Source organism: Acipenser ruthenus, chromosome 29 (genome assembly GCF_902713425.1).
Source record: "Acipenser ruthenus chromosome 29, fAciRut3.2 maternal haplotype, whole genome shotgun sequence".
In the NCBI taxonomy this organism is placed as follows: Eukaryota; Metazoa; Chordata; class Actinopteri; order Acipenseriformes; family Acipenseridae; genus Acipenser; species Acipenser ruthenus.
Genome location: NC_081217.1, coordinates 16,531,273 through 16,559,136, shown reverse-complemented (window position 1 = coordinate 16,559,136; position 27,864 = coordinate 16,531,273). Strand labels below are relative to the sequence as shown.

At 44.1% G+C, this 27,864-nt stretch overlaps 1 protein-coding gene across 2 annotated transcripts in view; it reads left to right on the top strand.

The window, feature by feature from the left end:
• Positions 1-27,864, top strand: part of LOC117434150 (cadherin EGF LAG seven-pass G-type receptor 2-like) — an 84,875-nt gene that overhangs the window by 22,475 nt on the left and 34,536 nt on the right. For both annotated transcript variants that reach the window (XM_059004293.1, XM_034907926.2), the window contains exons 2-3: positions 14,555-15,190; positions 24,243-24,465. In XM_059004293.1, coding sequence (XP_058860276.1) covers positions 14,555-15,190; positions 24,243-24,465 — 859 coding nt within the window. The remainder of the gene's footprint in view (positions 1-14,554; positions 15,191-24,242; positions 24,466-27,864) is intronic.

Here is a 27,864-nt window from a genome sequence, read left to right as displayed (position 1 = left end):
TCTAGGGGCTTGCACAGTTTCAAGCCCGATCTTATTTCGCTGTGAGAAATTGTTTATTTCGCTTGGTGAATGATATTGTTTTTAATTCAGTAAACCCCGTCCTCACAGTGCAGCTGCAGACCTGCTCAGTGACCTGAATGGAGTATGCTGACCCTCTTGTGCTCTGACCTAGTTGTAAAAATCAAGTATTGAGACTTAAAGTAGTAAAATTGTCCTGGAAGTTCAGTGGCTTTGTAACAATCGCTCCTATGAAGCTGTACGCTTTTCACACAGTTTTTTTTTTTAGAGTGTAAAATGCATCTCTGTTTGACTTTGGACATAATTGCAATTTGAACTGCATCCAATTGATTGTCCTTCTCTTTTTAAAGTTTCAGTCTGCTTTCCATTTTAAATTCTCTTTGCACTCTTCAACCCCTGTATAAACGATCTACTACAGCCCACAGTGTGTGAAGATGCATTTGGAATGATCCAATACAGAATGCACAGGATTCCCAGAACCGTGCATGCTTGACTGCTCACACTTGGGTGAATGGTAAACAGACTGTACAAGAGAGTGTCTGAAGCCACAGCTTCACAGACACAACACCACAGGGCCGGGTCGAGTGACAGGAATCTCTGAGTAGTGGGAATCATGTGGGCATGGTCTTCTGCTCCCCCTCCACTGTGCTTGAAGCAGAGTAATCACTCAATATATCTCATTCTTGCATAGCCAAAAATAACCTGCATGTTAAAAACAAACATGCAAAAGAGGAATCGAACGGTGCTCTAAATACTGTACCATTTCAGCTTGAAACAGGTCTGTGTGAGGACTGCTAGCAGCCAGTTAAATAGAGGAGTTGTGCTTGATACAGTTTGAATAAGGGTCAGGCTGAGATCTCTGGGAGAAGGTAAGTGCTTGTCTCGTACAGCAATCCCCCGTGGACCGGAGACAGCGATTCTGTAATGCAGGTAAATGACCCACAGCTAGGAAAGCGCGTTAAGGGATGGAGCATGTATAGAAACAAGTGCTGATGTGCGTGAGCATAGGGAAACAGGATTAAAGGCAATTTCAAACAGGAGCACCACTTGTCTTTATGTGAAATACTGTTTAAGCCTTTGTGCATGCTGTATTATTCATGCTTTTTAATTAGACATTTCTGATTGATTCAGAGACTATAGGGTAGCAGTGTATTGGTGAAAGACTCTGATAGTCTAGACCAGGGGTCTCCAGCCCTGGTCCTGGAGAGTTACTGGGTCTTCTGGTTTTCATCTCAACCGAGCTTTCAGTTAACTTAATTGAACCAATTATTGGCTTAATTAGTCAAGATTAACAGGTGTTCCAGATCTTTAGCCACTGATGATGTAAAGACACCTATAAAATCTGCTGGAAGGAGCTCTCCAGGACCAGAGTTGGAGACCCTGGTCTAGGCACTGCTAAGTATCAGGTATCTGTGGAAGTTGCTGCATTTGAAATGGCAGACCCCCCCCCTTCCCCTCCCCCGACTCTTACAGTAATACTTCAAGCACTAAACAACATGCCTTGCGATTTACTGCTCCTGAATCATTACTGCATGGTCTTCCTCTGTTAAATACTGAATGCTAGACCAGTTGGTTTTCCCCTCTCCATAAATCAGGACAGATGTCTCTATACAAGTGCCTGGCTCATACAGGCTGACACTTCACCTTGGTGGTCTGGATTGAGTTGAGCACATGTGACATGATCCCCTTACCAGTGTGCACACAGGGCTGTTAGCTGATACATGACCCCCTTACCAGTGTGCACACACAAAGCTGTTAGCTGAGACCTCTGAAGAGAGGTGGACTGCATGTCGCAGCAATGCTGTGAAACTCGCCCTGCAAAATCATAAACTGGTAGGCACACTTATCCAGAGAGTGACTCTGAATACTGTGCATGTTTGCTAGAGGGGGGGATGAGTTTACTTTTCTCAGCTTGTTGAGATTTTGTTGCTAGATGTTGGCATGCTGTGTATGTACAAGACATGATCCCAACGCAGACAAACCAAACACAAGACTTGAGCACTAATCGCCTTCATAGTATGGAGCTGGTGTTTGCTGAAGTGGCGTTGCTGAAAGAAGAACAGCACAATGTGCCATTTTTCACGTCTGATTTATTTTGACATTTTATTCTTAGACTTTCTGTACCCCAGGCTTCAAAGGAGAAAGTGACCTGAAATGATCTCATTAAGATGCTCTGGTGGCGGAGAGACACCTCAAGGTTTTGTGAAGTTTCCATTTCTAAATCGAAATACTCTGCAGATGGAACTGCTTTGCTCTGCAGTGTGGAATGTGCATGTAGCTTTCTGATTTGCAGGGTGCAGGCCAGTAGCTACAGCACTGTACTTACAGATTGGGTGTTTTGACAAAATATCATCCTGACTGAATAGTGCTGATTTTAGAAATTCAAATGAAAAAGCGTTTTTCAGTGTCTTCAAAACTGAAGAAAATTGCGAATATAATGTTGGTGGCATTTCAATTGTGAGTACATGCAAAAGAACAGCCAATTATGCTAGAAGCACAGCCACACAGGTGAATTAGAAACGTGTACATGTGCAGTGGGGGCAGGTGCACAGGCACTTCAGACAAAGGGATGATGGGCTAAAGACTAGAACAGGAAAAGAAAAAGCCCAGAACAGATCACCCTTTACCCCATGTGACCCTAATGGCTTGATAACAGCTGAAGGATTAGCACCTCATCTGCACAACAATGGGGCACTGCAGACAAAGGAAGGTGAGAGAGAGAGAGAGGATTCTGTATTCACCCAGACAGAGGAACAGTGGTGAAAGCTGCAGGAGAGAAGATGGGAGGAAGGTCAAGAAACATTCCGGAACTGGGCAATCAGAATTCTCAGAAGCACTCTAGATCCTCTGAGTCTAGGTTCTGATGAGGGAGTTCTGGATGTGAGAGGGCAGGGGAGGCCTCTGGAGGGCCTGTGTGGACTGCAGTGTTGGGATTGTAATTGGGAAGAGAGGGTGATGAGTTTAGCAGGAGAGTCAAGACAAATGAGGGTTTGATCGCTGCACAGCACAAGGATCTAATCCAGCTTCATAGACTGTCAAAGTACACTCCTTGAGCACTAAGGGCATTGTCTGTTTGCCATCAGCTTTCAATGTCACAGATTTTTTTGGTTGTCATGATTTTTTGGACTTGCCCCGACAATGTCCTGGTGTTCATCCAAAGGGAGTGTCTGTTAAAACGAATGGAGATTAGGGTTAGTGATTTATGAGAACAAATATGGAATGCACTGCAACCACAGCAACAGCTCAGATCTACAGTGTGTATGTCTCAAGGCACTTCAATTGGAGAGATTTCTACATGGCAGCAGAACCTGAGCAGTGCAAAGAGCACGAGGATTAAAAAACCTGCCCAACAGCACGGTGTTCGGGGGGGGGGGGGTTCTTATAGAAAGTGCTTAGTGAGCTGGACATGGGTATTATTATTATTATTTATTTCTTAGCAGACGCCCTTATCTAGGGCGACTTACAGTTGTTACAAGATATCACATTATACATTATTTCACATTATACAGATATCACATTATTTTACATACAATTACCCATTTTTACAGTTGGGTTTTTACTGGCGCAATTTAGGTAAAGTACCTTGCTCAAGGGTACAACAGCAGTGTCCCCCACTGGGGATTGAACTCACAACCCTCCGGTCAAGAGTCCAGAGCCCTCACCACTACTCCACACCGCTGTGCACAAATCATCCGTTTTCTTTTAAGACAAATTCAGTGTTTTAGTGTTAGTTGAGGGGGGTAATCCAGTTATCCTGCACCCAGTCCTGTCGTTCTGGTTTTGTTACTTTTGTTATTGATCAGGTGACAGTAATCTGAGCAAATGTGCTCCAAACTGCTTGCGGTTCCCTGTTTTCTCTGGACCGTTTTCACCAGGGAAGACTCCAATTGCGACCTATTGCTGGTCAGGTGACTATAACCAGTCTGATCAGAGTATAGTGCCGGCTCTGTATCAGTGTTTTTAACAGGATCCTAGCAGCTCAGATCGCTGGCATTTTAGTAATGCCTCTCTGCAAAACAAATACAAATACGGAACGGTGAAAGACAATCGATTTCCCCTTCCCCTAACGGCTCTATAAGCATTGCAGCTTGCGGGTTCGGGTCTGTGATCAATACTGGCCCTTGGTCGGTCAATAGATGCAGAATCTCGTAAGTGGCTGTACTCCCTAATGGAATTAGGTGATTTGGTCTTTTGACCTTTCAGGAGGCCAATTGGAAGTCATGAGAACATAGTCTCTTGCGGTCAGCCAGTCTGAAATAACTGGTACTTTGGGACTGAAGGAATGATCCCAATCCCAGTCCCAGGAGAGGGTTTTAACCAGCACATCAATCACACAACCACATGGAATTCAGAGATCAATAGGGAGCTAGCTCTTTTAAAGTTGGAGGTCCGGCCTCATGTTTTTTCAGCTAGCAGGCTGGACAGTAGGTTTTAGTCATAGCTTCAGTCGGAGCTGGCAGGTTCCCTGGGAATACCCTTCATTGCGTTGAGCACATTCCCAGCCCTGGCTTCACCAGTCGGAGCTCCTGTTGATGTCTGGATGACCGAAAATGACTTTTCTGAAGAGCTCAGGGAGGGGGCGGCCTAGCCCAATTTGTCTGGAGGAAATTAAAGGCGATTGAGCTTCAAAGCCAAACCTTGCTTACACCTGTAATCCCAGTGGTCTGAGTGATCTCTGGCCCCTCTGACGCTGTGGGAGACCTGACTCCAATCAGCAGTCTTCTGCTCGGCTGTTCTCAGACCTGCAGGGTTGTACAGGGCCTGAGCACCCTACAATAGGCCTGCATTCAGCTTGGCTTAACTGCAAATTTGAGATGACTTCTTCAGCCCTTTGGAGGATTTAATTGAGACTCTGTCCTGTAATGCTCTGCTCACAGGGGGTTCAGATGAAGCTTTAGTTTAGCCCATTCTCACTGTGCTCAATTGAACATGACTTCAAAGTTTGGATGATGTTTAGTTTGGTTCCCTTTGCAAGCAACCCCTTTCTCCTTCCTTATCCTATCCCTGCCTCAGCCTCAATTAGCACTTTGATTTTAAGATTTAAGTTGAGAAACGTTTTATTTACTTTCAAGTTTATTTAGAATCAGTTTACTTAGGATAAAATTTCACATCGGAAAACCTGTTTGCACCTGTTTATCTGATTAGTGCCGGGAATTCACAGACTATTGATGCAATGGGAGGTGATCAAATGAAAATAATAATTTAAAAAGCTAGTTGATTTTACACATCTAGACAAAACACACTCCACTGGAATTGAGTGAGTAAGCTCTTGGTGAGTTGCACATACTAGATCAAAGAGCACAGTGTGAAGCAGTGCTGAGACGGGCAGAATCAGGGCTTCAGATCCAAGGAGCTGTTATCTGCTGCGGTTCAGCACAAGAGAACATTTTTATCTGCAAAGTTTGTTTTGTTTATTTAAACACAGTAGCAGTACAGTAATTTACTGTACAGCTGATTTTAAAAGCCACACACCCAAGACTGTGATTAGATGTGAGTAGATTATTTAACAATGAAAACTGATCACGGTTCTGTTAAAACAGTTTAAATTAAGGTGGAAATACCTATTATCTAAGTCAAGGATTACTGTTGAGTTCCTATTGTTCCGACACAAAGGAAAACGGCAGCTCTCCCTCCCTCCCTGCCTCCCTGCCTCCCAGCTGCTCGGTTCTGTTTGGGCCAGGTTGGGGGAGGCGAGTGCTTGTCGGGGGTGAAGCAGTACCACCACCTGTCCCTGGAACCTCAAACGAGACAGTCGATGGCATTCCAGGGTTATGGATGGGGGTGGCTGTGCAGCCAGACTGTTTGTTCAGCCCCCATGGGCTGTCAGAACCTTTGTTCCCTACTATTCTATAGGTGGCTTGTACAGTGTAACCGCAGAGCCAGCAGGATTCTGCACTGCTCTTTAAAGGAGGCATGCTCAGGGGGCATCTGCTTGAGTGTCTATCTCTAAAATTTGAAAAAAGAGCTCCGTGTTAGCTGTACATCTAGCTTCAAACAGAACGGAACGCGTTCAGAGCTCCATGTTAGCTGTGTATCGAGCTTCAAACGGAACGGAACGCGTTCAGAGCTCCGTGTTAGCTGTGTATCGAGCTTCAAACAGAATGGAACGCGTTCAGAGCTCTGTGTCAGCGTGTATCGAGCTTCAAACAGAACGGAACGCATTCAGAGCTCCGTGTTAGCTGTGTATCGAGCTTCAAACAGAACGGAACGCGTTCAGAGCTCCGTGTTAGCTGTGTGTAGAGCTTCAAACAGAACGGAATGCGTTCAGAGCTCCGTGTTAGCTGTGTATCGAGCTTCAAACAGAACGGAATGCGTTCAGAGCTCCGTGTTAGCGTGTATCGAGCTTTAAACAGAACGGAACATGTTCAGAGCTCCGTGTTTGCGTGTATCGAGCTTCAAACAGAACGGAATGTGTTCAGAGCTCCGTATTAGCTGTGTATCGAGCTTCAAACAGAACGGAACGCGTTCAGAGCTCCGTGTTAGCTGTGTATCGAGCTTCAAACAGAACGGAACGCGTTCAGAGCTCTGTATTAGCTGTGTATCGAGCTTCAAACAGAACGGAACGCGTTCAGAGCTCCGTGTTAGCTGTCTATTGAGTTTCAAACAGAACGGAACGCATTCAGATCTCCGTGTTAGCTGTGTATCGAGCTTCAAACAGAACGGAACGCGTTCAGAGCTCCGTGTTAGCGTGTATCGAGCTTTAAACAGAACGGAACATGTTCAGAGCTCCATGTTAGCGTGTATCGAGCTTCAAACAGAACGGAATGTGTTCAGAGCTCCGTGTTAGCTGTGTATCGAGCTTTAAACAGAACGGAACATGTTCAGAGCTCCGTGTTAGCGTGTATCGAGCTTCAAACAGAACGGAACGCGTTCAGAGCTCCGTGTTAGCTGTGTATCGAGCTTCAAACAGAACGGAACGCGTTCAGAGCTCCGTGTTAGCGTGTATCGAGCTTTAAACAGAACGGAACATGTTCAGAGCTCCGTGTTAGCGTGTATCGAGCTTCAAACAGAACGGAACGCGTTCAGAGCTCCGTGTTAGCTGTGTATCGAGCTTCAAACAGAACGGAACGCGTTCAGAGCTCCGTGTTAGCTGTGTATCGAGCTTCAAACAGAATGGAACGCGTTCAGAGCTCTGTATTAGCTGTGTATCGAGCTTCAAACAGAACGGAACGCGTTCAGAGCTCCGTGTTAGCTGTCTATTGAGTTTCAAACAGAACGGAACGCATTCAGAGCTCCGTGTTAGCTGTGTATCGAGCTTCAAACAGAACGGAACACGTTCAGAGCTCTGTGTTAGCTGTGTATCGAGCTTCAAACAGAACGGAACGCGTTCAGAGCTCCGTGTTAGCTGTCTATTGAGCTTCAAACAGAACGGAACGCGTTCACAGCTCCGTGTTAGCTGTCTATTGAGCTTCAAACAGAACGGAATGCGTTCAGAGCTCCGTGTTAGCTGTCTATTGAGCTTCAAACAGAACGGAACGCGTTCAGACCTCCGTGTTAGCTGTGTATCGAGCTTCAAACAGAACGGAACGCGTTCAGAGCTCTGTGTTAGCTGTCTATTGAGCTTCAAACAGAACGGAACGCGTTCAGAGCTCCGTGTTAGCTGTGTATCGAGCTTCAAACAGAACGGAATGCGTTCAGAGCTCCGTGTTAGCTGTGTGTAGAGCTTCAAACAGAACGGAATGCGTTCAGAGCTCCGTGTTAGCTGTGTATCGAGCTTCAAACAGAACGGAACGCGTTCAGAGCTCCGTGTTAGCTGTGTATCGAGCTTCAAACAGAACGGAACGCGTTCACAGCTCCGTGTTAGCTGTGTATCGAGCTTCAAACAGAACGGAACGCGTTCAGAGCTCCGTGTTAGCTGTGTATCGAGCTTCAAACAGAACGGAACGCGTTCAGAGCTCCGTGTTAGCTGCAGCACAATGAGGTTGATTTTTAATATATTGTTTTGCTTTTCACGCTCAGTCACTCCACATCAGTGCTGCTAAAGGGCCCGTGACGTGTACAGTATTTATGCCAGGGCAGTGGTGATGAGCTTCTCGAGCTCTGGAAGGCTGTGAATGAATGAACAAGCCCCTGAAATTATTAACTTTCTCAGTAATTTGTATAAAAATAATTTGTTTCAGCCCGCTGGCTTGTGAAATGGTGCTGTCATCTGAATTGAAATGTAGCAGTTTTTTTTTTTTTTTTGGATTCATGCCATGGCCTGTAGCCTTAGGTACACAACTCTTGTGTGTTTATGTGTAACGAGAGCCAAGTATAGTTCATTTTTTCCAAGTGTAGACTGTCTTATTTTTTGTTGTAACTTTGTCTCGACACGCATGTATAGAAAATGATAGAAAATGGAAAAAAATGTCTGGACATCTTTCCTGACTGCTAGACCTACAAAGTTGAATTCTTGTGAACATGATTAACCCTTTGCAGTCCATTTATTAAATGCGTGTCAGGCGCGTCAGGTCCAATTTATTTTCACACGCGCAGTTAATTTTAGACGCGCTGTTTAAAAGTATATTTTTTCTATAGTCAAACGGGTTTAAAAGGCCCTGCATAACAACAAAGCACTCACTAGGCATCTCCAGCCCCGCTTTTAACAAAATTTAACACATTTTTTAACAAATTTTATAACATAAAATTCCGAGCAACAATTGTCCATCTTACCTTCCAGAGTTTTTTTTGCAGTGCTCGCAGGTGAAATGAGGTGCCCAAGGTTTGTCTTGATCCCCGACAGGCATGCCGAAATATGCCTTGTAGGCCTCACACATCTTAGCAGATGCTTCCACGGAGTACTTTTTCGCTCTTGTCTTGATAAATTGGCCGCAGACATAGCAAAATGCGTCTACCGGATGCTTGCAGCCTCTTGATGCCATCTCAGAAAAATGCAGATATGTATCCACTTAGGCAGCTGGAACTAAACTGAACTGGTGGGCTTAAGGCCCCTGTATTTATACTACTATTTATATTACTGGAAAGTTCTAGAAGGTTCTAGAAGTTACTCCAAGTTTACTCAGCACGGAATCTATCTGGAATGTTCTGGAAAATAGGTAAATTTCAAAATATCACTGTCCTGGTCACAAAAGCAAAGTTTGTGGGGAATAATAGCCATTTAATAGCCATTTTCTATACTTTTGAGGCATAAGCAATTAGGAAATAACACTTACTACCCAGGAACCAAAAAAAAAAAAAAATTTGTTACACGGTGCTATTCATGAGATACACCTTTTTTCTTTCTTTTTTTTTTTCCCCCGACTTGTCTCGGCTCCTGTCGGTCCCACTCGGCCATTGAATGGTTTTTTGTCTTTTTCCGGAGAAAAAACAATTAGAAAAACGTTTTTTGCGTTTCTAAAATGATGTCGGACAGGGTCCGACAGTGGACCTGATAGGAATAATTGCATGTCGGACCAGGTCCGTCATAGGACTGTTAAAGAGGAAGACGCCGTTTTGTCTGACATTTTTGTCTGTATGTGTCAAATTCAAAGCTGTTACCCTATTAACCTTTTTACAATGAGTTTGTTTTCTCCCTTAATATCCTGCATGCCTTCTAGTTCTTCTAGGGCAGCAGTATGGAGTAGTGGTTAGGGCTCTGGACTCTTGACCGGAGGGTCGTGGGTTCAATCCCTGGTCAGGGACACTGCTGTTGTACCCTTGAGCAAGGTACTTTACCTAGATTGCTCCAGTAAAAACCCAACTGTAGAAATGGGTAATTGTATGTAAAAATAATGTGATATCTTGTAACAATTGTAAGCTACCCTGGATAAGGGCGTCTCCTAAGAAATAAATAATAGTTCTTGTTCTCCCATATATTGTTGAGGTTTATATATTTGGGACTTAGTGTTTATGATTGTATTTACATTTAAATATAATTTATATCGTGGGTGTCTTAGTAGCTATCGTGGTATCACTTGAGCTTGGGACTCCCTGCTTAGTCTCCAGCACCTTGGCGGTCTCTTCTCCTGTCACAAGAACTGACTGACCAGACCAAACTTGGCCTGCTTGGTTCCTTGTGAGATCAGAGGAGAACTCAGAGCAAGGTCGGGGGTGCTGAGAGAGATGGGATCGCTCTCATTCAGGACAGCAATGGGCGGGCTGCAGCCAATACCCCAGTGTCGCTGGAAGATGGACTGTGCCAGTCTCCCCCTCCAGGCATGGTTTGACCCTCTGACCTTGTGACTTAGTTCCTGCTGTGATATCTAATGAGGCACTTGCAAAAAACAAAAAAAACCCTAGTTACCTGCTTCTACTGGAATCCAGCAACATTGGATCAAAGTCTTAATGAAGCCACTTCTGTAGGGTAATATGGGGTCTATCTTATTGCAAGATAATATACAGATATTCACAAACTCTTAATGAAGTCCCTTCTGTGGGGGTAATGTGGGGGTCTATCTTTTTGTGCAAAACACACAGATGCTCCGATTCGCTGTGCCTGTATCTTGGGTAACCTCATTAGTGTATCTAGTCCTGCAAACAGATTTTGACATTAAGAAATGTAATGAGGATTCTTGTCTTCTCATTAGCAGTCACCCCTCCTCCACCACTCCACCAAAGGCTGTTATCTCTGTTATTCTGTGTTTTTTATTTGTTCATTTTTCGAAGTTTACTTTGGCAAACGGGTTCATGTTTCTGCTTCAATGTTTAATTGCGTTGTCTCCAGTCTTTAAGAGCACATACTTTAGCTCTTGTATGTTTCTCTTTTTTTAAGTCAGGAATTTCTTTTTTCATAATATATCATGATATAATCGTTTTCAGTTTTCTTTGCGTTTGCTTGCATAGATAACCTATCTACTTTGAAGCAATTCTACTGAATTATTGAGACAGGGCATCAAGATGTGTTCCCCTGTGCGTATCTGTTTTCAAGCTGAGCCTAGCAGTAGTGAGAAAGGGTTTAAATGAACTGTACAGGGATGCTATCGGTAAAGTTGCCCAGGAGATGGGCGGCCGCAGCAGTTTCATTTCAAACCCCCTTTAAACACATGAGCCAGATTGTTGATTCTGTTAATCCGGCCGTCTAGTGTGTAATTAGCTGCTGCTGAGAACAATGGCATTAGCAGGGAGAAAGGGAAAGGGAAAAGCCTGGTCTGAGTCCCCCGGGGCAGGCAGAGGAAGGAAGGGCCTGCTGCTTGAGGTGGGATTCCCTGGGAAGGGTTCTGGGGAGCAGTTGGTCATTCATTCCTAGTAGGGATTGCTTTGTAGCTTGTTGTGATGAAGGCGTTCACACACAAGAATTCCATTGCACAGAATCTCTCAGCTGTGCATTTCAGGTAAAACTATAAGGAGCGAAGGGGTTGATTTTTGAACAGCCTATAACCTTTCAGGATAAGTAATACTGCATTGTTTCTTTCTGTTTCTACCTCCAGCAACAATACAAGCATGGTGTTAAGATGCCCAGTGTTTTACAGTTGCATTACAGCTGAGATCAGTGAGGAAGGGCGTGCCTTGCTACTGAAACGGCTGTTACTATAAAGGGCACACACAGTAGATTGTTACTGTGGAATTCCATTCGAACATGATGACAACCTGCTAATGATCCTAATCTCCAGCTGGTGCCCTGAATGGGATGCACTGAATTCCAGATACAGTGCCCATGTGGGTTCAGGTTTAGGGCTTTCACAAGCAAGAGAACAGTGAGCATAGCAAACCATAAAGTGATGGGAATTGCATGGAAAAAATAAACCTAGCTACCTTATGACCCGGCATTCAGGAATAGATTTACCTTGCTGATCAGCAGGACTCTTTGGAGGGAGGATGCAGGTGTGCTGACCCTGAAAGTGAAATATTTTATCAAGCACAATGCGGACCCTGTATTTTATACCAGCAATTTGATGCCAGATGCAATGCCAACACGGATTTGCCTGCTTTACTCTCTGATGCTGAATGTACCCCGTGTTCTACTGTACTTTACTAATTAGCAATCCCTCTTTTAATGGGGATTGAAATGAACACAAACTCAAGCCTTGGTTAGAGTCATAGCCCTCCCTTTACGTTGTGCTGTTTCTAGCAGAATGGCCCAGTGTTTGGAGCTGCTGACTTGTGTAATGTTGGTTTGTAGTTCATTGTGTGCAATGAATAATAAAAGATTTTCATATAACGCGATTGCTGCAGGACCTTAAACAAAGAACAGGATTGTTAGTGGCAAGAGGCTGGGACAGCTTGGTTTATTAAATGTGTTAATGACGACTGTCAGTCCTGAACAAACACAAGGAACATGCTGATTTCTCCCAGAACCAAGAATATACGCCTGGGCTCACGTTTCCTGCTTGTAACAACAGGAATCATTGATAGAGACAATTGGAAAAGTATCTGTTATCTTCTCTTATCTGGGAACCTTTGCAAATCGGTTGTTATTTCCTGTTGGTGATTTGTAAATCAATGGACGGGAGCTTGGCCTTAGTAGCAGCACTTGTTTTAAATTAACAAGAAGTCGTGGGATAGTTTAATGTTGGATATGTACGCTGTACTTACTGAATAGGCAATAAGCAGCTTATTGATACCCACGTATGGGTCCACCCTAAGGGGGTGATGTAAGTATAGGCGCAGTGCAAATAATTGCAGATGCAAAATTCAAATTGCATTGTGGCCAGGCAATTATTTTGCACTGCGCCCTATGTAAGCTTAAGAGCAATGCAAATTACTCAATATGCACAAATAATGATCTGCAATTATGATAATGAGGGTCTCAATAAGCGCATCGGTCTATTTAGCATCAGCACTTGCAGAGTTAGGAGTACAGAGAGTAGTAGACGCTGTATTTGTGGAGTGAGGAAAATACAAAGCAAAAAATCGGAGGAAGGGCAGCAAAATCCTCTTGCTGCACGTAAAAGAAAATAAAAATGTTCTGAGAAGGAGCTGAGAGTCCTTATGGCTGAGGTCACTCAGCATGAAACAGAGTTGTTTGAAAAAGCCTCAGCCAACATCAGTTATGTGAGTATCCTTAGGAAATAATATGTATTGACCTGCCCTTTTCAGCATGACACCCAGAAATTTGCCCGGCACTCTGGAAAATGTGGATTGGGCTATACCAGACATTCCAACTGTGGTCTGAAAGGAACCAGAGGCTAAGCAGTGCGGAGAACACAGCACTGTCACATGTGCAGGGATAGCGGTCTCTAGATTGACGCTGGGGTCTAGCTCATCCCTCAATTCAGCTATTCAGTCTAGGATGACCTGCGGAGTGAGACGATAACGCTTTAGCACCGCATCCTTCGGCATCCCAAACAAAGTGACCCTGGGATTGAATATGCAGGGTCTTCTTCGTATTGCCCTTCTCCTCCCAGCGTGTTCCTGCCTCTCCTCAACAAGAGCCACAGCAGCCATCCTGAAGCCAGTGACAGGTCTCTGCAGGTGTGTGCTTTTACAAGATGCTTAGTTACTCGCTTCTGCAATGGTTTGCACCTTGTAAGAAGAGGTCAGACTTAACGGCGGCTAAACACGATTTACGGCAGCATTATGGGGGTTTTGCACCCACAAGCCTCTTTGCGCGTATCCTTACATCACCCCCTAAATATACAAAAATACAGACTGATGCAGAATTGGTGTAGTGAGACATGGTTGAATGATGCCCATAAATGCAGATCACAGAGTATTTGATTTTCATTTTTGCAGTGCAGTAACAGTGCCATAGAAATGGGGTGTTCCTTTTTCAATACAAGCACTGCAGTGCACCCAAAGCATTGCACTTCTTTACAAAGTGAAAAATGTTGTGCTTTGTGTGGAATTGGCAATGCAGTTGGAGTGATATTGATATTGCAATTGGAAACTACAGAGCACTTTAAAAATCCATTATTTTATCCCAAGTGTAGTGCAGTTTTTATGCAGTGCTGTCTCTGTGTGTATGTGGATTACTTGTGGACCGGGTCTGGTGTAGACTAGAGCACTGTGCTGTGATGAGGAAGCTTCGGGGCTACAAAACGGGCTGCTGCTTAGCGAATTAATGTGCCAGCAAAAGACAAGGCTGTTGCAGTTGGGGGAGTGTGCTTGTTGGTTAGGGTTCGGAACTTGGCTGTGGTTGGCCTGGCTTCCCCTCACACAGGCTCTTGTGTCGTTTCAATGGCGGCTCATGTGTTACAACGTGGAGTTCCAACCCTGTGTTGCTACAATGGGGTCCCTGCAAGCAGCCAGCCAGCCACATGTAAGGGAGAAAGCTGAGCAGCGGCTCCAATCACGGTGCTCAAAATATTCTTCATGAGCAAAGACAAGAGGATCTTGAGATGATCAATCCTGTGTAGTGCAATGAATGAAACCCGAGTGTGGGGCGTCCAGGCTGCTTCAGTGAGTGGGAGGTGCTAGCGCCAGTGCTTGTACACATTCAGTGTTGTTCCAGTTTCAGTTCACAGTCTATTGCACGTATGCGCCTCTTAGCCCTACTGAGCTCATTTGAGTGCGAGGTTTGCAACCCTTCAGACAGCCAGACTCTCTATTCACGTGTGCCAGTTTGGCTTTGGGTTGTATTACTTCCTCAAGTTTCATAAAAAGAAATGATACAGTGTTTTTCTGCTTTTTTTTAGTTTGAATGTTGAATAAATAACCCATTGAATCTCTCTCTTTGTAGATGGGGTGCACAGCGTGACGGCTCAGTGCACACTGCAGGTCACCATCATCACGGACGAGATGCTCTCCAGCAGCATCACCCTGAGGCTGGCCCACATGTCCCAGGAGCGCTTCCTGTCCCCGCTGCTGCGGCTCTTCCTGGAGGGCGTGGCGACGGTGCTCTCCGCCAGCAAGGAGGATGTCATCGTCTTCAACATCCAGAACGACACGGACGTGAGCGCCAGCATTCTGAACGTCAGCCTGTCCGTCCTGCTGCCCGGCGGCGGTGGCCAGTTCTTCAGCTCCGAGGACCTGCAGGAGAGGATCTACCTGAACCGCAGCCTACTGGCCTCCATCTCCACCCAGCGCGTGCTGCCCTTCGACGACAACATCTGCCTGCGCGAGCCCTGCGAGAACTACATGAAGTGCGTCTCCGTGCTCAAGTTCGACAGCCTGGCCCCCTTCATCACCTCCGACACCATCCTCTTCCGACCCATCCACCCCATCAACGGGCTGCGCTGCCGCTGCCCCGCCGGTTTCACCGGGGATTACTGCGAGACCGAGGTGAACCTGTGCTACTGGAACCCGTGCCGGAATGGGGGCCTGTGCCGCAGCCGGGAGGGCGGCTACACCTGCGAGTGCCCGGAAGAGTTCACAGGTAGGTGCCTCGGATCTGTGTTTCACGCTGTGCTGGGTGCTCAGGCTATGTTATCTTGTGTTTGTTATAGCATTAACAATAATTGTACAATGGTTGCCAATAGCAGAGTGAAACTTGTACTATAACCAATGTAAACCCTTAAGCAGGGCTGTAGCCACAGCATTCAGTAGCAAGGTGTGCCAGACTGGATGTATTGTTAATGTTAAGCTTCCCAGACTGGTGGTGTGATGGAGGGGACTTTTTAATCATGTAAGTGAACATAATAAGGTCTTTCAGTTTCCTGAAACCAAACAAACCACACACAGTGTGGATAGTCACCGCTGAGTCACTGCAGGCTTTGAGCTGTTAGCTTTGATACACCTGAAGTCGGGAGCTAAACCAGCCTGTTCTCTTGTACAGACTGTCTCCAGCTTGGGAATTGCGTGCTCAATGCTTTCACACTGTTGAAGTGCTGAACTGGGCTCTAGATAAACACGCCTTGTTATTACGGAATGACAGATAAGAAGCACGGATGATCGTCCTGTTGGTGCAGAATCAATTTCAACAGCTATGCAGTGATGTCATCATCCTTTAATCTGTTAGGCAATGCCTCTGTGTTCTCTGGATATTCAGAGGGAATGTAATATAAACTGCAGTTCAGCTACCCTTGTGCAGAAAGTGGTTGATTGCAATGCATTCTTTACAGTTCTGCACAGTAGTGCTGTTGGTTTTTAGACGGGTTGCATTTGCAATGGGGAGGATTGACAGCACCAGTTGACCTGGTTTAGGTGGGGCAGGGTAACGTGATGCTACATGTTGCATGATCGAAGGCAATCATCTAAATTAGTCCATCGCTGTTTGCAGACGGAGGTGCTCAGCTGCAGCGGTCCCCTTTTTATCTGCCTGTGTTGAATCCTTTCCTTAAACAGCTACTTTTCATTCATACACTGTAACAATTATATACTGAGTGGCCTGGAAGAATGAAAGCTTGTGTGTATAAGCAATAAGCAACAAGGCAACAGTAAAGCGCTGGTGAGGAGAACAGTGCAGATCAGCGCTGTGTACTAATATTCCTGTTAGGGTTAGAGTCATTCTGGTAACAGACAGAGAGTCGGGGAAAACACATTCCAGACACACCCTCGCAGTCTGCTGTCATCCTCTCTTTCTCTTTCTCTAACTGTTGTAATGAGCTACAGTATTAGGTAATGATAGCTGGCATCGGTCCCCAGATGGGCATTTTTAATTAGCGCGGATTGTTAATTGAGCATGGACATGGTGCATTCACCCACCGAATACAGCAAGATTGAACGCACTGCATGCTTTCCACTCCAGTTGAGTTTGAAATGAACGATGATGTGGTTCATTGATCAAGGAGCAGCGCAATGCATGTTGACCTGAGCGGCTTCGATATAGAAACATGGTGTTTTGCATCATATTGTAAGCTATAGCTGCACTGAACATGTCCCCTCTGTGCAGTGAAGCCTCCTGCTGAATGTTTGTTGGCAGGACATGGCAAATTATGTTTTGGCCTTTTCTGTACTGGATTTGCCCCATTAGCTGCGTTAGGCACATTAGTGGGTTTTCATTCATAAGGCATTTATTTGGGTCTGGCTATATGCCTCACAAAGTGTCATTTAATGGCTGTAGAAATTGGACAGAGCTGCTTGGTCATTGCCCCTGTCTGTATTTTCTCCAGTCACTTGGTGCTGTTGTTGATTAGTCAGGGATTTAATTACCAGTGCACTGCCTTCCACTGAATAGCGCTTCACTCTTTACCATGAGCTTGTAGTTTATTCCACCTCTGCCAGATACTGTAATTAAGATTGCAGTTATGCTGAAAGATGCTTTGGTAGCACATGGCTAGGAAAGCACAAAGATTAGATTTTCCCAAGGCCACCGGGTGGCACTGTATGTTTAGATAAAATCTCAGTCAAAGAAACTGCAGTTGGTTAGTTAGTTTTATATATATATATATATATATATATATATATATATATATATATATATATATATATATATATATAAAAATACATATCTGAACGGACTGTGTTTTAAAATAAGTAGGCTTCCATTTAGATGTACTGTATTGGTTTTAGTATAGTACTATATTTTCAACAGAAGTAGAATTTTAATTCAGAACGATATGATTCTGAAAATATCACTTGCCAAAAACTAAAGAGACAATACTTTTAAATCCGGTACATATTGTAGCGGTATGTAAAATTTCCCATTAATGACCAACAGCAAAATAAAATCTGAATGTTATCTAAAAGAAAATGGAGGAAACACTGTGTAACTGCACAATTGAAGACAGACTGATTTGGCATTGGAGAGAATTAAAAAAAAAAAAAATTGCAGGCTGTGGTGGATATTCAGATAAATTGTAACATTGAAGAGATGGGCTTTGTATCAGAAAATTGGTGACGGAGTCGGAAATCGCGTGTGATGGGTAAGGGCATTAATTTGTTATGTATATATAATGGGGATTGATTTTATTCTTAATACCAGGGTGGTAAAACGTGACTGACGTGTAACGGATATCCGAGTGCTGACTGTATGTGTGTGTGTGTGTATATGTATATATATATATATATATATATATATATATATATATATATATATATATATATATATATATATATATATATATATATATATATGTATGTATATAAATAATTAAATTATTTATAAATGCTTTTATTCCATAGACCATCTGTGCATCTCTTAACATTCTTGGAATAGCTGTATTTTCTGAACTTTGGAACACTCTTAGTAAGAAAGACTCTTCTGGGTGTGATCTTTGAGCTGTGCACTGCATGCTTGAGTGCTCCAGCGGTCTGAAGTTATTCCCTGTCTCTGTAATCTGTGATCCTCCCTGACTCTCCTTGAAGTCATGCGGATCAGCGCTGGCCCCGGACTGACAATGCGTCATCTCAGATCTCCACACAGCGCACACTGAATACAGTGCTGTCCCGCTTCACAGCCGAACCCTGCTGTGTCTCTCAAAACCACCGGGCCAGAAAATCGAGCAGAAGGCTGGAAAATCCTGGGCTGGGAATCACTGGCAGGAATAAACCGACTCCCACTCTGTGTGTACAGTAAATGCGCATTGGAGAACACTCAGGGTTTAGGGTACAAGGTTGTGTATTCTCAACTGAGAAAACCTTTTCAAGTTTGTGTGTTGTCAATACCTACGGCCTGTACTGAGCATTCACTCTATTTATCACATACAACTATGTTCCCCCAAGCTATAGAGAATCGAATCCTGCTTGAACTATACATAACAACGTGGCCAGCCAGAATCTGAAAAACATGCTAACAATAGCTAGACTCTTGTGTGTGCTGATGCTGATCCACACTGAACACATGATGGGATTAGATAAAGGCTGTTCAGTGACACACATGCTATAGATGAGGTTACAATTAGTCAGAGTGCAGGTATCAACAGGTGTGCTATTGGTGTCAACCTGATATCATGATGTCATGTGGCGGAACCCGTCTTCAATTCAAAAGGACCCTCAAGCAGTGATGGATGGTCACTTCACAGTGGGTGGGGTCTAATTTCTCCAGCAGGTTTTTTTGTTGCTTGAGGTGTCGTGTTGCAGGTACATTGCGAGAAGCATCCTGATTATCAGTTATGATGTACAGTGAAACCTGAATTAAGCGCCAGTCTTCAAAGAGGCTGAGAATGTGTGTCGCGGCTCTTTAAAGTAACATCTCTCTAATTCTCCAGGGTCCAGAACCAAGGGACCATTGTGTTCCAGTGGCTGTAAATGCAGGCTGTACTTTATGATACACTGTTCTGGCTTTGTGTACTGTTTTTTGGTGGCTGTGTTGGGGAGGTATAAAGTAAATACGGCAGCTGCTTTACAGTCTGTGGAAAAAGAAAGCAAGCCTTTTTGATGACTCACACACACACACTGGTAGTTTATTGTACCATTCTTCATGCTGAGGTGTGGCTATGGGTATTTAATTACAGATCTGGGGTTATTATTCTCCATCGCTTTTTAATGGTTTGCTAACTAGATTGTTTCGCTACTGAAATGAGAAAGCATGTTCACTGCTGCACCTTGAGTTATGACTTTGCATGTGGTTCAGACTGTGAGTATTCAGGGGAATGCGAATGCCTCCTCTCTGCACAGTGTATTTTCAATACTATATGTATTCTTTTACAAGCCATCTAGAAATGGAATGGGAACTGAAAAGTGTTCCAGCGGTTTCAGTCCAGTTTTGGACGCCACAAAACCATCAACAAAACTGACACAGCAGGGTTGGAGGCATGGAGACTGAGCTGCCATCTTGTACACCTAATGCCAGGGAGAGCCGAGCCCCTTCGGGCAGTGTGTGGATTGATGTCTGTCTCCAGCGCTGTCAGTCTCTCGCATGATACTCGCTACTAAAGTTCTACCCTCAGGACAAAGTTCAGGCACTTCAGTTGAAATCTGACAGCTCTAATCCTCCACGACGGGAATTAATAAAAGTAGAATGTAAGAGTACTGCATGTGGGTGCCCGCGTCTGCATTCTTCATTAAAGCTGCCTGGCTGAACCAGCCTGATCATGTGCTGTGCAGGGCTGTCAAGTCCTAAACCATTGTTTGCTTGAACAATCTTTTCTATACAAACTGCTCTTTGAAATACCTACAGCCTGTTTTAACAGATACTTGTTCTTACCAGACAGTAAGATTTTATTTGTATTTGTTCCTGAGTGATGGAAGCACCTCGAATAAGCAAAGACAAATGTCCTTGTGGTGACCATTGAGCTCAGTAAAATACACTTAGGTGTAGAAGTCAAGTAGTACTGTACAACAGGTCTAGTATTGTTGTAGTGCTGTGTATAAGTCACCACCTCTCAGTGATCTGTGGACAGTGTTGTGGTGATGGAGTCACAGGCCACGCATCTCCTCTGTTTTCCTGCTCAGATTTGTTGCACAGTGTGATTATTGAGGAGCCTCTTGGGGGTCCAGGCTGCTGCTGCTGCTGTTGTTGTAACGAGGCAAGTGGAGATGAAAATAGCTTTTTAATCTGCTGTCCTGTGTCAACCTGGGGGGACTGGAGGAAAAGGATGAATCTTAAAGGAACTTTGACTCATTCTTTTGAGACAACATTTTTTTTTTATTATTCTCTTGCAGTTATTAGGTATTGAAATGCTCTTTTAAACAGAATAACATGGCTACATCAGAACAATTTAACACATCCATCTTAAAGGGGAATTGATTTTAGCCACAATGTTTAAGTGATTTTATTTGATTTGTTTCTTGGACGCTTGACCCCTGACCCCCACCCCTCTCCAGCATCACTGGGTGTTGCAGTATTTCAATGGATTTATGTGGAGTGCCCAGCAGATGTGATTGAGGGTTGATGACTTGCATGAAGTGAAACGCCATCTTTATCCATTTCTATTCATTAGCTGTTAACAAGTACTGGAGTCACCCATTGTTGCAGTGACTAACATGTAATTACTGTATTCCCTTCACATCGTGAGGGCTCTGCTAACACTGTTATACTGTGCTTCCATGACTCCGCTCAGCCCAGCCAGGCAGGTAACTGACTCTGGGGAGGGCAGGGGATGACGATGAGGGATTTGGGTTTCCAATGACAGTGTTGACAATACTGGCGTCTGGGGAATCATGCCTTTTGAAAACAGATGAAGAAATAAAGAAAATGAATCCTCTGTTCCACTGGGTGGATTACATGTTATTAAGCACATTTTTGGGAGTCCTCCTTGGTTCCAGGAGATAGGCTCAGCAGATGAATTGAAAAAGGGAGGGAAATGAGGGGACGGGTGCGGAAACAATGGCTGGTCTGGCAGCCTTGATGATGTTAGTGCAGCTATAATTCGGTATTCATGATGGCTGCTGACTGGAGCACTGGTGTGTGGTTCTGTGTGTTTAAAAGGGGTTACTTCCTGCACATTGGTAGTTTGAGGTGCAGTTCTGCTCTTTTAATGTGTTGATACAGCAGCAGACGACCAGATCCACTTATTCTGTATACAGCTTGAAGTCTGGCATTAAGAAAGCGTGTCAATATTTGAAGTGAGCCTGTTGCTTGATGTCGTGTTTATTTGCAATACTGAGGGCGAATTGAAAACGAGTCTCCGCCTGATTGAGTATTCATGCATATAAATCTTGCTGCATGCATTTTTTATACTCCAGGATTTTGTCTCATTTATATATACATAGGAATCAGTAATGTGTTTTTTTGTTTTACAGCTTCGATACATAATCCAGCAACTCCGTAAGCGGCTGTAGCTAGAGTTGCATACACAGCGCAGTTCATCTATGCAAATTTGCAGATGAAAACCCTAACATCTTATTCACACAAACAAACAGACAGACAGGACTCTATTTCCCTAGCCAAGGGACATGTGCTTGTATTCGATTAACAGCTTAGCTCCAAAACAATGCAGTTTACCTGCAATGGCTATTTGCATGGGTGAAATCATGCAAGCTGACATTGTAAAGTTTATTGTGGCAGGGCTGTAATGAGGTATGACATTTATTTCACTCTTGAGCAGTGACCTTTTGAACTCCCCTCTGCGGTAAGCTATTGCGTCATTCAGAATCCTCGGAAGCTCCGGAATAGAACCCGAAGGAGGCAACCTCTGCTTTGGATTACAATTCTACTGCTCATGGTTCTAATCCAATTCCGCTCTCTCCAAAGGGAGTAACAAGCACAACCTAAGTCTTAAACAGCTGTTGTTCCAGCTGATCTTGTTACTGTAGCTGAACAAAGACAGAAGACCGACTCACTCATTTTGAATAGCCTGTGGTCGCCATTTATGAAGGTTTGTTGAAATCACATGCTCAGACTTCCAATTAATCAGGTTATTCTACTAATTGCACTGTGTGTCATCTAATTATAAATCCTGCTTCCCATGTGTGCATGAAAGAGGAGTGTTGCATTAATGAACCCCTCAGGTCATAGAGATTGAACCCTTTATCCACCAGCACAGAGCACAAACCTTTGAGTCTGTATAGTCTTGTAAATAAATATGGGGAAGCTTGCCATACTTATGTTCTGCACATGTATATTTTATATGTATATAAAAACAAAACATGCATGTGCATACATTTTATTAAGCCACACAGTTTAAGTGTTGAGGTCTGAAGCTCAGATGTGGGTTCGCTGATCTGCATCGGGAGTTTAGGAGAAAGTTAAAGCCGCCTAATTGTGGATGTGTGTGTTTGTAATTTGATGAGGTGATATAAAGGGATCCTGAAAGCGCACTTCTCGATAGCAGACTGAGGGGTCCTTTTATCACCTCGTATCAGACACTTCACATATTGTTTCCACATTGTGGATGAACAGTTGGAATTAACATAACAAATTACATCTGAATTTGATCAGCCTTTCAGTTCTGTATCTTATGTAAAGACTGTAATCCTGCTTGAGGTCTCTTGTACCCCCCCCTTTCTTTGGGGGGAGGAGGCCATTGTTATCGTTAGCACTGGGCTTGTGCCGGACAGGGTATCAGTGTTGTGTTTCCATGACAACCACAGCAGGTCACAGGACCGGTGAGCAGGCTGAAATAGTACTTCTCCATGTAATGTGTTCCTCTGGGGATCACACTGCCCCAGCAGAGCGGCGGTTTCATTACCAGGCTGAACGAGATCGATACTGAAATATGTGTCTCAGCTCTTCTTCTCTCCAGCGGTGCGTAACCCAGGCAATGTCTCTCTCTCTCTCTCTCTCTCTCTCTCTCTCTCTCTCTGACACACACACACACACACACACACACACACACACACACACACACACACACTCTGACACCTTGCAGAATAAAACATTCAGTGTAAATGAGGATGAATGAAGGTAAATATCTGGAATTAATGTGTCTCTCCTCGTGAAATACAATCTCAGTAACTACAGTGTTTGCTAGAGGTGCAGCTTTCCTTATTCCTGTTCACTGGTGCAGCATGTGCTAAAAGGCTAATGCCAAGTTACCCCCCAAATACCTAAGATTCCTAGATAGATGATATCAACACCTAGACCAGTTAGTGTTTAATAGAGTACGGTTTTAGATGGAACTCCTGAAGCAATCGTAAGAAGTGTAAACATAATGAACCCCTTAACGACTGCACTTCCACAGAGTATCGCAACGGGGGTGTTTTGGTATGTCCAGGTTTCCTCATGTATGCATGCAATGGCAACCCTTCTTTGTATAGTGTAGAAAATCCATTACTGAAACAGTGAAAGGAAACGGTTCGCTGTCCTGGTACCCGGGTGAAATCTGCTTTCCGTACATCGCAGCATGTATTTATTTTCTGTTACATCAATGCTTACTTAATGCATTATAATGGAGCCATTCTAAACACAGCACAGTAGGCGGCTTTCTGCTACTGGCAACGTTTCCATTCCAGTGTTTATCTGAGCTGTTAAGTCTGCTGCAGAAAAGCATTGATACTGGAGCAGTTGTGTGCAATCTTGGACTGGTAGAAAAGCATTGATACTTGTATTAATTTCTCTTTAGTATTGAAATTGCTAGTAATAAAAAACAGATACTTTGTTTTTCATTGGATTGATATTTGTGTGTTTATTTAATTATTTACTGGTTGCACCAGCCTGGGAATAAACTCTTCAGTTGAAACTGGCGTACTGGTATAACTGGTTTATTGGAGAATCCAGTGTAGGATAGCAGATTACAAACATGATTACATCTCACAATCCTCCCCCCAGCACATTTACCAACAGCCGATCAATAAGTCTCCTGCTTTTCAGTTACAAGCATTGGTAATAAATACGCATTTCAGTATGTATTTCAAGAGGGATTTCCAATTGAGGGACAATGTGTGTGTCTGCCAAAAGCGTACAAGTTGATCAACACATGCTTTATAAGCTAATAAAGATAAAATGAATCATTATTGAACTGGAGTAGAACAGTTCTGAACCCCGACTGAAGTTCACACTGCCTGTGTGTGTGCATATTGTAGGTCCAATAACCCCTGAATGTAAAGACCACACTTTAGATTTGTCATTAGAACTAGTATAAGCAGCTTTGACTAAGAGTTCCCTCTTCAGTGCTGCCCAGCCTGACTCTCTCTCTCTCTCTCTCTCTCTCTCTCTGGTTCTCCAGGTGATCAGTGTGAGTTGAGCTCCCGATCGGGCCGCTGCGCCCCAGGGGTCTGCAGGAACGGCGGCACCTGCGTCAACCTGTTGGTGGGGGGCTTCAAGTGTGACTGCCCGCCCGGGGATTACGAGAAGCCGTACTGCGAGATGACAACGCGAGGCTTCCCTGCCCTGTCCTTCATCACCTTCAAGGGACTGCGCCAGCGCTTCCACTTCTCCATCTCCCTCTCGTGAGTACCATGCCCTGTCCTTCATCACCTTCAAGGGACTGCGCCAGCGCTTCCACTTCTCCATCTCCCTCTCGTGAGTACCATGCCCTGTCCTTCATCACCTTCAAGGGACTGCGCCAGCGCTTCCACTTCTCCATCTCCCTCTCGTGAGTACCCTGCCCTGTCCTTCATCACCTTTAAGGGACTGCGCCAGCGCTTCCACTTCTCCATCTCCCTCTCGTGAGTACCCTGCCCTGTCCCCCTAGCAGGTACACACAGCAGTGCAGACAGAGTGCCTGTAGCATTGCACAGGAAGAGTAAGCAATCCCTTTGAAACAGTACTGCATTAACTGCGGGAATGCTGCATAAATACTGCATTGTCTTTGTCACACCCCTCAGCAGTCTTTCTATGGGGGTGACATGTTCTGTACTTGATTTACATCAGGGGCAGGCTATGGGGGTGACATGTTCTTTACTTGATTTACAACAGGGTCATAGGGGTGACATGTTCAGGTTTTTCTGCTATATTTACTCTTCATATCAGCAGCCCTGTGGTACATGAATGGGTTCACCAGGTCATCCTCTGACCCTTCACACCTGCTGGTTGTTATTTCAGTTTCACAGTGAACAGGGTCTCGTTTCTTTTATGTTACTTCCTCCATTCCTGGTGAGTTGTGCAACCAGCATTCCACCACTCCCATCAAATGATCTGGAGTTCACACGTGGCAGACAGACAGCCACTGTTTTGGCCACACATACAGTAAGGCAATCAGTCTCCACTATTAGCTTCAATACATGGATGCAAGAGTGGCGATTCAGAGAGGGTCTCATAGCGTTCTATACCTGTTGGAGTCAGCAGCCTTAGATCTGTCCTAATATCTAAATGCTGTGCCTGGAGCTATTGTAAAATCAGTTAATGCATTTAGTGGAAATGTTTGTCTAGGCTTAGAATCGGAATGAATCATCAATGAACAGTAACAGAGCGTGACGTAAGAGTTAATCATTGTTGACTTATACCTGCTCCCTTGGTGTATATAGTCAGACCTTTTCTTTTCATAGACTGTGACCATTTTATCACTGTCTTGTGTTTTTTCCCCAGTGGTATAAGCTGACAGCAGTGGTTTGTAGGATCCATTAAAACTCTTTTCGTATACAGGAACATTTAAAAATGAGGCCCCCTTTTGTTAAATTAAATAAGTAACTTTTGTTTGAAACTATTTAGGTCACATGACTTGGCTTGTTATTTGAAGGCATTGCTGTACAAAAGTAAAGGCAGTGCTTGTAATCTGTGCTGTATAATTCATGAGGAGTAACAACAACTCAAAGAGGTTCAGTGCATAGTACCTGCTTAGCTTAAGCCTCCCCATTCGACCAAACCAGGCTCTGGTTAGCAGTTGAGGTTAATGAATAAGTCATCTGTACAGGAAAGACTGACATGTGACTAACTGCGAAGAAATGCACTTTGCTTGCTCACACAGCGGGCTACCTGAGAGCTGTGTACGCATGCACAGACAGTCCAGGTCAGTAGTGTTGCTTGAGTGACCGGACACTTGAATTGCACACTGTTAGTTCTACACAGATAACTCAGCAGACCTTGTGTCAATAATTCATGTTTTACCACTAATGCTGAGGGAGCAGTTCCATTCTCTTTCCCTGTGAACCAAGGACGACTTTGTTTTTCTAACCTTTCGGTGAGGGAAAGGTAAACATTCTTAGCGTTTTTGTTTTTGAAGGGAAAGTACAAGCTCACAAAGCCCAGTGTGTATCAGGAACCAGTCTTCGACAGTTTGGAAACACCCATGATTGGTCTGTCATGTCTGCCTGGCTTTCAAAAAGTAATGTGCAGCTACTCGCTGAAACTAAATGTTAAATTTACAGTATACTGTCTGGATCAGGAAAGGGGACACTTTGACTTGAAATCTCGGGATTTGAAAGGACTGAAAGTTCAGGTAGTAGTGCATTTCAGTGATGAGAGACTGACACACATGTGAAAAGGCTGCAGCACCAGATTTAGTGTTTGGGGAGCGACTCAGAGCAACACGTTTATTTTCTAATAACTGTTTAAATCACCAGTACAGGAGGGGTGGCCCGGTTTCTAGACTGGATCAAAGGATGTGTCTGATCTTCTAACCAGAAACAAGAGCCCGATCCTACATGGCTACATGCGTTCATGTACAGCATTGTGACAGGAAAGCGCTGTGGGCCTAGGAGTTACTGTCAGGGAAGGAGACTCAGACACAGGGAAGCTGCAGTGTAAGTGCTAAAGAACACTTCGATAAACAAAAATAACACAAACAAAAGGGCACAAGGGCCAAAATAAAGGTTTAACAAAACACAGACTGGGCATTTGCCTTCACTGAACACAGAAAAAATATACAAATGCAGCACAAGACAGATTCAAAAACTCTCCAACTCCTCTCTCCCTAATGGAGCCCTGGCCTCTCCTTTTATAGAATGTGGCTGCTCTCAATCAGCACCAGTTATTCTATTAAGGAGCAGCCACATTCTTACATGTTTTTGGCAGGGACAGAAATTACCCCCATCCCTGCCAACCACCACCAAAACACAAACCATTATTTACAGGCAGAGCTCTCGCTCTGCCACAAGCATGTACTGGGATAGCCTTTACATCACTGATCACTAATAGCATGACTCTTACAGTAATCTTAAACTACTACAGGGATCTTAATAGAATTCGTTTTCAAAAGCTTTCAGAAATACTACCCACCAAATTACTACACAACACCAAGTACTGATCTTTTTAATCTGCATCGGATCTTTCTGGTTTTAAGTTATTGCAAGTTATTTCACGGTACCCTTTCGTAATTGGAGATGAGTGGTATTGTTGATCTATCATGGGCTGCTGAACATTTCACCCCATCAACTGAAATATTAGTTGTTGTTTTTTTTTGTACTGTAAACCGAGTAATCCAGTGGTAGAGACCACTCTAATCAGGAACAGTAACCGGAGAGCTGCTTCAGATCTGAATGTATCCCAGCTATGGGCACAGCTATAGTGAGGCCTGTCTGTGTAGGGTAGGGTGCTGTGTGAGCTTGGCTGCAGACAGACTGGCATTCAGACCCCATGCATTGCACTGGGATTGTCCCATTGCTTTCTTTAGAGTCGCAGCCAAATACAGTGTATTGCACGATTGTTCAACATTAATCAGGAGAAAGACTGAACAAAACCCGGAGCAACTAGAGCTCCTTCCGAGCGATCGTGTTTCAGCTGTTTTGTTGCTCAAGTATTTGTTGATCACGTGACATGGTTTAATAAGCATCTTCCAGTTATCCAATTGAGCTGCTTGCAAATGAAAAGCTGTCACAAAGGAATGAGCTTACCCCAGATTACTGAGATGAAGTGATGTTTATGCTAATTCAATAAAATTGCTTGATCCACAACGGCAATTTATTATAATT